Source organism: Eptesicus fuscus, chromosome 14 (assembly GCF_027574615.1).
Source record: "Eptesicus fuscus isolate TK198812 chromosome 14, DD_ASM_mEF_20220401, whole genome shotgun sequence".
NCBI classification, from domain to species: domain Eukaryota; kingdom Metazoa; phylum Chordata; class Mammalia; order Chiroptera; family Vespertilionidae; genus Eptesicus; species Eptesicus fuscus.
This window is the reverse complement of record NC_072486.1, coordinates 57,341,874-57,354,305: the sequence shown is the minus strand read 5'-3', so window position 1 is coordinate 57,354,305 and position 12,432 is coordinate 57,341,874. Positions and strand designations below refer to the sequence as shown.

The 12,432-nt window shown below is 39.6% G+C and overlaps 1 protein-coding gene and 1 pseudogene across 1 annotated transcript in view; both read left to right on the top strand.

Moving 5' to 3' along the window:
• Positions 1 to 12,432, top strand: part of NUP205 (nucleoporin 205) — an 85,836-nt gene that overhangs the window by 54,893 nt on the left and 18,511 nt on the right. The window contains exons 28-34 of the mRNA XM_008150502.3: positions 525 to 716; positions 1,805 to 2,069; positions 2,164 to 2,262; positions 6,420 to 6,568; positions 7,644 to 7,835; positions 8,719 to 8,840; positions 10,394 to 10,532. Coding sequence (XP_008148724.2) covers positions 525 to 716; positions 1,805 to 2,069; positions 2,164 to 2,262; positions 6,420 to 6,568; positions 7,644 to 7,835; positions 8,719 to 8,840; positions 10,394 to 10,532 — 1,158 coding nt within the window. The remainder of the gene's footprint in view (positions 1 to 524; positions 717 to 1,804; positions 2,070 to 2,163; positions 2,263 to 6,419; positions 6,569 to 7,643; positions 7,836 to 8,718; positions 8,841 to 10,393; positions 10,533 to 12,432) is intronic.
• Positions 4,482 to 5,071, top strand: LOC114234779 (60S ribosomal protein L9-like; annotated as a pseudogene).

Here is a 12,432-nt window from a genome sequence, read left to right as displayed (position 1 = left end):
TCGTTCATGTTGTATATTAGACTGCACTTGCTCCCTATCAGTGAGGGAGGAGTCATTTGTGGTCACAAGTGGTGATTTGTGGGTAAGAGGTCAGATGGAAAAAACCACATACATGGAAACAGCTGGCTAGGCAAAAACAAGAAATAAGAAATAAAAGACATGACAAGGAAACATCCCATTGAACTTGGGTTTTAGGTAACTCTAGTGCTCCAGATTTAGTTTAAGTAGATAATTGAAAGGAGAAAGAAGATGGGTTATAAAAAAGCTGATTTCCACCCCTACCACCTTTGCTCCCTGCCTTACACACAGCCACATGCACACACACAGCCATATATATTATTTTTCATAGCACTGGCCACCAATATAACATGGAAAGTTGTCTGCTGACTGACATACATGTAGAAAGTTTCCAAAATATTCTGTAAATGTTTTCAGATTACCCGACTGTGAGAAAATAGGAACATGTTGGTAAAAGATTGTATTTGCCATGTGTTAACCTTGTAATTCAATTTCTCCGGCTTTAGGAAATCAGCACCATACTTCAGTACGTGGTAGGAAGAAACAAGTTGTTGCAATGTCTTCATGCAAAACGGCATGTGTTGGAGTCATGGAGGCAGCTGGTCGAAATTATACTGACCGCTTGTCCCCAGGACCTCATTCAGACAGAGGACCGACAACTGATCATTCGTGATATTTTACAAGATGTGCATGATAAGGTGAAATACTTCCTAAATTACTTTAGACTGCTGAACAAATGTTTATATACATACTAGAGGTCCGATGCACAAAATTCGGGCAAGAGTAGGCCTTCCTTCCCTGGGCTGCCGTCACTGGCTTCCCCTCTGGCACCCAGGACCCGGGCTTCCCTCGCAGCCCTGGCTTCGTCCAGAAGGTCGTCCAGAAGGATGTCCAGTCTAATTAGCATATTACGATTTTATTATTATAGATAGCTTGCCAAACTCCTTTTTTTAAGTTTTAGATTAGGATTAGATAGAATTGCACAATACTAATGTTAAGACTTTCCTTGAAAAAGGTATTAATTCTGTATAGTCGTTGCTCTGAACCAGAGTGTGTATCAGAATTATCTAGGGAGTTTTTAAAAAATCCACATGGACAAATTTTACACCAGACCTACTGAATAGGACACTAGTGGTGAGGCCATTTATATAATTTGCCATTAAAAACCTCCTAGGGAATTCTGAAGGGAATCCTTTCTGGTTAAAAACATGTGTTTCTCTCTGTTTATTAGCTTTTATTTTCTTGGAACAGTGTAATGCTATTCTTATATTCTTATGGTAGTTAAAAAGGTAAGCATATCTATACTAATAAAAGCCTAGGTTGTCCTTGCACCCTTACACAACGCCCTCACGTCATCACAAGATGGCCATCACAAGATGGCCGGCAGGGGAGGGCAGTTGTGGGTGATCAGGCTGGCAGGGGAAGGCAGTTGGGGGCAAACAGGCCATCAGGTGAGGGTAGTTGGGGGCCATCGGGCTGGCAGGGGAGTGGTTGGGTGATCAGACTGGAAGGCAGAAGTGGTTAGGGGCAATCAGGCAGGCAGGTGAGTAGTTAGGAGCCAGCAGTCCCGGATTTTGAGAGGGATGTCTGACTGCCGGTTTAGGTCCGATCCCTAAACCGGCAGTCAGATATCCCCCGAGGGGTCCCAGATTGGAGAGGGTGCAGGCTGGGCTGAGAGATATCCCTCCAGTGCATGAATTTCATGCACCAGGCCTCTAGTATAAAATATATTAATGACTGTAGCTGAAAGCAGGGTCCTCACTCTGATTTGTCTTTCTACTTTAAGATACTGGATGATGAGGCAGCACAGGAGTTAATGCCAGTGGTAGCAGGTGCTGTGTTCACCCTGACCGCCCACCTAAGCCAAGCCGTGCGCACAGAGCAGAAGCAGCCATTAGCCTCGGGACTCGGAGAGGCCCATTATGCTTTTATGCTTGATAGCTCTTTCGCCTCCTCTCCAGCACAGAACCCAGTGGTGGATTTCACTTCTATTGGAGATTCTTCACTTCACATCATTTTGAAGAAACTGTTAGACTTCATTTTGAAGACAGGTTTTTTCCATTGAAATTTTCTATAAATTATAGCTTTTGTATTTGTTTTAACTTGAGTTTGAAAAAAGGCTTTTACTTTACTATGTCTCCCTAGGTGGTGGGTTCCAGCGAGTGAGGACACACCTGTATGGCTCTCTGCTTTATTACCTACAGATTGCGCAGAGACCCGATGAACCGGACACCTTAGAAGCAGGTAGAACTAGATAGGTCTCTAATATGTTCTGTTTTAGGATTTGTTAAATTTTTAAAAATCACTTTTCCATCTCTTGTCTAAGCAAAGCTGTAATAAACAAGTCTGTATGGGATCATTTAAAGGCGTACTCTAAAATAGAGAAGAATGGTTAGTTTTCTGAAATTATGAAGGTAGTCTGTGAAAACAAACCCTCGAACACGACCCTAGCTTATGTTTTAACTCGCTGTCCTGCCCCCGGTTCACTGAACAATGTGCTGTGGTGTATGCACCCTCATTCCTCTTTGGTAATGCAGCCCAGTACACATATAGGTGAGCCTTGTAAAATGGCTCTGTTTTTCCAAAGCATGGAAGTAACATTATTTTACTTTGCTTTATTCATAGGTGTTGAATTATTTTTAATTTTACTATAAAAAAATGTTGCCTTAAGTAGTCTTTTATATGCTTATGTATTTTTCAAGAAGAATAATTCATGGAGGAATTTCATGACAAGAGTGTGCACATTTTTCTTTTAATAGATTCTCTTGAATAGCCCTTTACCGTTTACATGCTCATCTATAGCATATATGTCTTTTTGTATTAATGTGAGGTTTTTCTTGGACAAATTGCAAGAAGTAGAATTTCTTGTTTAGAAGATATGCATATTTAAAATATTGATAAATGTTGCTTTCTAAAATGTAGTGTTTTTGATTAATAGTTATAAGCTTACTAGAGGCCTGGTGCACGAAATTCGTGCACGGAGGGGGGTTGTCCCTCAGCCCAGCCTGTACCCTTTCTAATCTGGGACCCCTCTCACCATCCAGGACTGCTGGCTCCCAACTGCTTGCCTGCCTGCCTTCCTGATTGTCCCTAACCGCTTCTGCCTGCCAGCCTGATCACCCCCTAACCACTCTGCTGCCAGCCTGTTTGCCCCCAACTTCCCTCCTCTGCCGGCCTGGTTACCCCTAACTGCCCCCTCCTGCAGGGTTGATCACCTCCAACTTCCCTCCCTTGCAGGCCGGGTTCCTCCCAACTGCCCTCTCCTGCTGGCCATCTTGTGGTGGCCATCTTGTGTCCACATGGGGGCAGGATCTTTGACCACATGGGGGCAGCTATATTGTGTGTTGCAGTGATGGTCAATCTGCATATTACCCTTTTATTAGATAGGATAGAGGTCTGGTACAGGGGTGGGGGCCAGCTGGTTTGCCCTGAAGGGTGTCCCTGATCAGGGTGGGGTTCCCTTGGGGCATGGGGCGGCCTGAGCGAGGGGCCTGTGGTGGTTTGCAGGCGGGCCACGCCCCCTGGCAACCCAAGTGGAGGCCCTGGTATCTGGAATTTATTTTCCTTCTACAATTGAAACTTTGTAGCCTGGAGTAGAGCCAAGCCTGGGGCTCCCTCTGAGGCCCCACAGCCATTTGTGTTGGGGTTATAATTGAAACTTTGTTGCCTTAAGCGGGTGGGCCCGGCCAGGGTGTGCAGAAAGCTTTGCTTCCCCTGTTGCCAGCGGCAACCCTGGCCTGCTCTCTCAAGCTCCATTCTGCCGCCATTTGTTTGAATTTGTTTACCTTCTATAATTGAAACTTTGTAGCTTGAGTGGAGGCTTAGGCCTGGCCAGGGCAGGCGGAAAGCTTGGCTTCCTCTGTTACCTAGGAAACCATGCTCTCTGTGGCTGTAGCCATCTTGGTTTGGGTTAATTTGCATAGTTGCTCTGATTGGATGGTGGGCGTGGCTTGTGGGTGTGTCGGAGGTATGGTCAATTTGCATATTTGTCTCTTATTAGATAGGATTCTTTGGTCTCTAGATATGAAAAATGTTTTTGACAGTTCAACAGACCAGTCAGTATATAGTACTTACTCTATGCCAGAGTTATTCTGCTATTTAGGAACTTATTACAAGCACTTTTGGATAATGGACTCCTTGTGCCCTTCTAAGAATCCTTAGGAGTGTTTGTCATTTTGTACATACATTCTTTTTAAAAATATATATATTTTTATTGATTTTTTTAGAGAGAGAGAAAGAGAAAGAGAAGAGAGAAAGAGAAAGATTTATGTGAGAAACATCAGTCTGATCTGTTGCCTCCTGAAGGGATCCAACCCTGACTAGGAATCTAACCCACAACCTGGGTATGTGCCCTGACCGGAAATACAACCAGTGACCTTTCGGTGAATGGGACAACGTTCAACCAACTGAGGCACACCGGCCAGGGATCTGTACATAGATTCTTAAAAACCACTCTGTGGCTCTTTGCTGCATCTACTGCGAGGATGAAGACCATTCTCAGCAATCAGACTGTGGACATCCCAGAAAATGTGGACATCACTCAGAGGCACCCTGCGGAGGGACTTCAACCACATCAATGTAGAGCTCAGTCTCCTCGGAAAGAAAAAGAAGAGGCTCCGGGTTGACAAATGGTGGGGAAATAGAAAGGAACTGGCCACAGTTCGCACTATCTGCAGTCATGTACAGAACATGATCAAGGGTGTTACACTGGGCTTCCATTACAAGATGAGGTCTGTGTATGCTCACTTCCCCATCAACGTCGTTATTCAGGAGAATGGTTCTCTTGTTGAAATTAGAAATTTCTTGGGCGAAAAATACATCCGCAGAGTTCGGATGAGGTCAGGCGTTGCTTGTTCAGTATCTCAAGCCCAGAAAGATGAGTTGATTCTTGAAGGAAATGACATTAAACTTGTGTCAAATTCAGCTGCTTTGATTCAGCAAGCCACAACAGTTAAAAACAAGGATATCAGAAAATTTTTGGATGGTATCTATGTTTCTGAAAAAGGAACAGTTCAGCAGGCTGATAATAAGATCTAAGTTGTCCAGCTATAGAAACACCGAGATGCCGAATGATTTGTCACACTTGTTTGTGAAATTATAAAGATGTACAATAAAAGCCTTGTATTGATAAAAAAAAAAAACAACCAACACACACAAAAAAAAACCACTCTGTGGCCCTAGCTGGTTGGGCTCAGTGGATAGAGCGTGGGCCTGCAGACTGAAGGATCCTGGGTTCGATTCTGGTCAAGGGCACATGCCTAGGTTGTAGGCTCGATCCCTAATAGGGGGCATGCAGGAGGCAGCCAATGGATGATTCTCATCATTGATGTTTCTATCTCCCTCTCTCCCTCTCTCTTCCTCTTTGAAATCAATAAAAATAAATAAGTAAGTAAATAAATAAATAAATAAATCCCCACTCTGTGTATAAGACCCAGATTATCTCATATTATTCTTTATTGGCAATATATTTTTATGTAATCTCTTTCTTAGAAGGTAATAATAGCTAAATGGTGTATTTATAGAACTGTCCTACCCACTTAAATAATGCACAAAAATATTTTTAAGGTCATTAATAATAAAAGAACAGTTCAGAGAAGCTTTTTAAACAGAGGAACTTTTTTTTAAAAGTGAGAGATAGGAATGGGGATCCCACTCCCCCATGCCCCAACATAACTCCTGCATTTTCCTCTTTTAACATTGTATTTAGTTGAATTGGCAAAATCACCACTTAACCACTAGGTGGAGCTCTACATCATGATTTTGATAAATTACCAAGTTGTAGTATAGCAGTGTGACCTGAAAATTTTTTGTTTGTAATTTTCAAATGATCAATGTTTAGAATAATTTCATCACTTAAATAGTTTTTTCTTAGCCATATTTACTGGTTATTTTGACTTATTTTAAGTAGCAAAGTACCTTTTCCCTCTAGGTAATAGTGTTTTTAAGTTTTAAATTAGAAATATTAAATTTAATAAGTTTTTATTGAGCACATACTTTTATGCCAGACACTGTACCTACTTTCTGTTTTGTTTTAAAACAACTGAATTTTAATGTTTATATACTTATTTTCCATACCACTTTTACTGTGTTTTTAATGTAACCATATATTGGGCAGCCATTTACCTTGTTTTGTGTAAAAGGAATCTGACTTACCAAGACGAAATAACTTGCTTGTCTGGCAGATATGAGAAAGAGAATTCAGTTTTAAGTTTTCTCCATTTGTTTAGTTCTTGAATGTTGTTTCTCTTGACCTTAACACCTCACATCATCATATTTTTGTCTTTGTAATTTTTCCTTATTGTAGTTTGACAGATAATACCTACCAGCATGTTGTGCATGAAGTGTAATGATTCAGTGATCAAATTGGAGTGTTTTAACTTTTTCTATTCTAACTCTTTTAGCCAAAATAAACATGTGGGAAAGGTTGACAGCCCCTGAAGACGTGTTTAGTAAATTACAGAGAGAAAACCTAGCCATCATTGAGAGCTACGGTGCTGCCCTCATGGAAGTGGTCTGTCGTGATGCCTGTGATGGTCATGAGATTGGAAGGGTATAGTAGCTCCTGTTTAGTATTATAATTGAACAAATACTTTTACTTATTAATGTATAAACTGATTCAACTTTTTAAATGTATGTTATATATTGAGAATTATTTTCTACAGTGTATTTTAGTGAATTTTCTTATTTGCTATAATTTGAAATTTCTATTTTGTTTAGTCATATGTTTTGTTTAATTCTGTTTAGAATCTCAATTAGTTCAGAATTTTCCCTCAGAATAATTTTTTTTTTTGCTGATTTTGAGGTTGGCCAGACACTAGTAGAAACAACAGAGATGGTGTAGACAACTTTCTGCTGGTGGAAAATTATCTACCATATGAATCATGTTGAAAACCATGGGAGATAGGATTTTAAGAAATGCATACAATATAAACTGTAGTAAATTCTCAGTTATATTTTAAAAAATGCTTGTGTTCTTATGCATAGGAAAAAGACTAGGAGGAGATAGACCAAAATGGATTAATTGTATTTATCAAACTATGTATTTTCTGTATACTTTTCTATAATGAGTGTGTAGAATTTTACCGTTAGGGGAAAAAATCTATTTTAAAAAATCCTTGCTCTAATAAGTAATGTTTAGATCAGTGATGGGCAACCTTTTGAGCTTGGTGTGTCAAACTTCACCAAAAAACTGAGCATAACTCGGGTAGTGTGTCACTTTGAGGAAAAAAACGTTATTTCGCAAATGTTTCATCCTCAGGAGCAGCAAATGTTTATCCTCGGCATGCGGCCGCGTGTCATCAGAAATGGCTACGCGTGTCAGTGCTGACACGCATGTCATAGGTTCACCATCACTGGTTTAGATTATGCTGAAATGTATTAAACACCATTATTTTAATGTATTAGGTTTTGTTTCAGGAAAAAACTTTACCCTGAAAATTTTCCTTTTATTAATCAACCGAGATTTTCGATATATAGCTTTCAATTTCTCAAAAAAACAAAATAAGAAAGTTTTATTGCAAACAATGATTCTCCTAGTAAGAAAAGTTCTGAGTATTTCCAGAAGGCCATTTCTGTCTTCAAGTTTGGTAGCCTCCTCCATGTCTTACACTTGGATTTACCTTCAGATGCTGGCGCTGGCTCTGCTCGATCGGATCGTCTCCGTGGACAAGCAGCAGCAGTGGCTTCTGTACCTGTCCAACAGTGGCTATTTGAAGGTGCTTGTGGACAGCTTGGTGGAAGATGACCATACTTTGCAGAGCTTACTCACACCACAACCTCCACTTTTAAAAGCTCTTTATACTTATGAATCCAAAATGGTAAGGCTTTATATTCATTTGAAGTTAGATCGCCATTGGTTTCCTCTTGGGGTGATAGATGTAGTAAAGAATGTTAATGTAGACTAGTATATTTGGAATATTTCTATCATGTAATCCAGACTCATTCTCAGAAATTTTAAATTTGGGGACACGTGCTAGAAATGTATCTTCTAAGCATACCAAGGTTGAGTTGAAATGTTCCTGAGCGGGTTAGTTGGATAATGGGACTGCTGCCTGCTCACGTTGCTGGTGGTGGCGAAAGATGTGACACTCAGTGCTCTGTGAGGCGGGCAGGCAGCCAAGTTGTCCTTCCACAACAAGGTTCTGGCACAGCAATTGCCTCCTGAACATTCATTCCAATGTAGATGTGCTAGTTCTACTTTAGACGCAGGATTCTCTGTGCGGTTTAGAATTCATCATTTCTTTTACTCCAAATCAGTTTTCTCTGTTTCTGAATGCTTAAAAATATTACAGTGTCACAGTAATAGAAGCACTAAAGTCTAGATTGTTTATTAATTTCTTTCACTCCTCTACTCATTCATGTATTTATTAAATATACATATTATATGCCAGGCGTGGCACTAGGTACAGCTGTGTGCAGAATAAACAATCTTCTCTCCCTAAGGCACATGATGATAACAGAAAGTACTGTTTAGTTGGATACTTAATTCATGTAAAACACGGCATGCGGCACTTTAGCTATGCTATGCCATTCAATCCTCAGAAAATCCTATGACAAAGATGATGTAATGTGTCCTTCCATAGCCCAGAATTCCTCTTCAGTGATGATTCAAGATCAGAAATGTGCCATAAGAGTCTTCTTTTTATCTGAAGTACTTGATATTATTTCTGCAGTGACGATTTTCCTTTGGTGACTTCTTAGGCATTTCTCACAAGAGTGGCTAAGATACAGCAGGGTGCTTTAGAGCTGCTGAGGTCAGGAGTGATTGTGAGGCTGGCACAATGCCAAGTCTATGACATGCGCCCAGAAATGGACTCGCAGGGGTAAGTGTCCATATAGATTGTTAAGTTCTCCGTGAAGGATTATTAAGGAAAAAAAGAGATTCCAACATAATTTTGCCACTGGTTTATAATTCCATCTGAGCAGTACTCTTTTATCTTAATGATTTTTTTGGGGGGGGGGTTGGGTGGGGTATACATACCTGCCATCTACACTAATAAAAGAGAAAGATGCAAATTGACCATACCTTTGTGATGCCCACCAGCCAATCAGGAGTGACTATGCAAATTAATCCAACAAAGATGGCGCCCAGTGGCGACAACGCAGGCATTCTGCACTGCCCCAGCTGTTCCGCACCACCCCAGCCACTCTGGGCCTCTGGGCAGCGTGGGAAGGCGGAAAGGTGGCTCCGTCCGGAGCTAAGGCAGTGCCGGCAGCCAGGGGAAGGAAGGCCCATCCTTGCATGAATCTTCGTGCATCAGGCCTCTAGTATACTAATAAATGGAAATTGCTAATAAGGGTTAGAGCAGTAATATAATGGGGAAGTGGGAGAGTATTTTGTTAGTAAATTTTTTCTTCCCAACTTTGTTTTGTGTAGTTGAAATAACATGTTTTCAGTGATAGTGGTCCTTGAAAGTATCATCATGAAATTACAGTTCATTGTGGATTTCCTATTCCTGAGACTGGAATAGCAGTTTATATTTTTCTCATTTTAACATTTTACCAACTGCTTGCTAATTTGAAAGCAAAAGGTCATGTTATTTTAAGTTTCAGATTTCTTAGCAAGTTTCCCAGTTCAGTTTGAATATGGATTTTTTCCTTTTTTTGTCTACATGGCTACAACATTGTTAGGCAAATAGCCTGCCCTCCTAGTGGCAAATAACACTTAGTTCAGTTTTAATAATTTTCCTCAAAAGATCCATTGGCAAGTTGAATATTTGAATTTTTCAGGACTAACGATAGAACTATTTTACCTCCAAAAAAATTGGTTAATGTTGCTTTTTAAAATTTTAAACATGAGAGTTACTATTTTCACCTTACACAAAAAGGATTGAGTTAATTACATTTCTCAGATCATGGCACTTGTCTGTGCAAAGCCTTTCTCGTTTTATTTTCTTTATTTTCATATTCTCTGTCTATTCTCTTCAGCAGGCAACCATTTTCTTTAGTCTAAAACTTTAAAAGTAAACATTTATAATAGGTAATAATTTTATAATTACAATGATCTGAGACTTAATCTTTAAAAGTCAAACGACTTTTACAACCTCATTTTAACTTAAAAATTTTTTAAAAATATAATAGACTACAAATGCAGATTCATTTTTGGCTTTGGGAACAGAAGAGGTAAATTTGGGGAAAGACTTGTTTTTATTGTTTCTTACTCATAGTCTCTATGGCCCAAGGGAACATTTCGAGTAGAATAAATATATTTAGGAAATTTCAAGCATTGCCTTTTCAAACTATGCAGATTTTCTTACTAAGGATTTTAAAATAACTTCTGTGGTGGTTTGCCATGGAGATAGATGGTCAGGGACGTGTGCGTGTACCTTAACCCTTACCCTGTTGCTCTCTCCTTGTTCGGTGGGAATGAATGAAGCATGTTTGGCATGAGGGACCCTCCCGTGTTCATCCCGACTCCAGTGGACCGGTACCGTCAGATTCTCCTTCCAGCTCTCCGCTTGTGCCAGGTCATCCTCACGTCTAGCATGGCCCAGCACTTGCAGGCAGCAGGGCAGGTAACGGGAACTTAATGTAGAAATTGTCTCATGCCAAATCCTCATGTTACAAATGCAGAAACCCTAGGATAGAAAGCATGAGTGAATTGACTTGTAATCATCCTGTTTGTGGCCCACCTGGGTATCGAAAACAGGGCCCTGTACTTTACTCTGAACTTCATTGGCCTGTTTTTAACTTTGTTTGAATGAAACACCACAGCTAATTAATAGAATAGTGAGATGGAAAGCAAGAGATCTAAATTTGTTCTTCAGTAAAGGAAACTGTTATTGTGATAGGAATAAGCTGGTTTCTAAAATGTAATTTAACCAGGTATTTATTGAGTTGAGGCTGTACACCATGTTAGGCCTTGCAGTAAATACAAAAGATAGATGATACACCACATTTAGTTGTGATATTTAGACAATGAAGTGGGTAGAGTGTCGGCTTTTGAACTAAAGGGTCCCGGGTTCGATTCCTGTCAAGGGCACATCTCATCATTGATGTTTCTAGCTCTCTCTCCCTGAAATCAATAAAAAAATATATTTTAAAAAAGTGAATTTTCAAACTCAATAATTTTTTGAGCACACCAGAAATTAGTTTTATTTTCATTGCTTTTCAGTGAAATATATATATATATGTGTATATATATATATCACACACACACACACACACACATACACATATATATATATAGTTTCTTTAAACTAATAATAATACAATATATAATTTAGCCTTTCACTGATTAATTAGGCTTGTCATTATGAATCTACAGTCTTATTGTATTTCTCTATTACTGTGATACCCTCAGGAACTATGTCCTAATAACTTATGGTAATTTGTCTGCTTTTCCTGCCATCAGTTCAGGCTTATCTCATCAAGATAGAATGCCGCTGTTTCTAAGATGCCACCTTATTTTGTACTGAATTAGTCTAAGTCAGGGGTCCTCAAACTTTTTAAACAGGGGGCCAGTTCACTGTCCCTCAGACCATTGGAGGACCGGACTATAGTTTAAAAAAAACTATGAACAAATTCCTATGCACACTGCACATATCTTATTTTGAAGTAAAAAAACAAAACGGCAAAAACACCCGCATGTGGCCCGTGGGCCGTAGTTTGAGGACGCCTGGTCTAAGTGATATTCTACCCTTTCATGCTGGCCTTTGAGTCAATTCTTTAATACTTAAACACTTTCTTTGTCTTCTACAGTATTATGATTAAGACTTTTTAGTAGAAGTTGGCCATAGTGGTATAAGACGTCGGTTCTCTGATACCAGTCTTACTCCTAAGACTTACTCCTAAGGAGCATCTTTAAAAAATACAGATTACTGAGCTCCCAGTCCAGTGATTATGGGCTAAGATCAGGAATCTGAATTGAAAAATTGAAAGGGGACACTGTTCCTGAGTGACTTCACGTGTTCGGCTTGTTTGGGCATCATCTCTGTGACAGCATTTATGATCAAGTTGAGGACACCTTGTATGTGAAAATAGAGTTCTCCATGATGGTGCACTGTAAATCCCAGGTGGAAAGGCAGAGTTTGGAGGTAAGGGTTTTGAGCTCAGTCATTTTACCCTGTCCAAAGGAGAAGAGAACTAAACAAAAGCTTTTATGTGATTCTCTCCATGTCACATTAGCAGACTTTCATAGAGCCACTTCAGTAGTTCATTTTCATACCCACTGATTTTAAACTCATGTTCTGGTTCCATCTGGACAAAAATAAAAGAAATAAAATAGGGTTCAAACAATAGTTTTCATACACTACTTCTAAGTTATAATCTTCTACAGTAACCTCTAAATATATTAATTTTTTAAATTTATTGATTGATTTTTAGAGAGAGAGACATTGATTTGTCGTTTCACTTATTTATTCACTCATTGGTTGACTCCTTGTATGTGCCCTGACAGGGGGGGATTGAACCCAC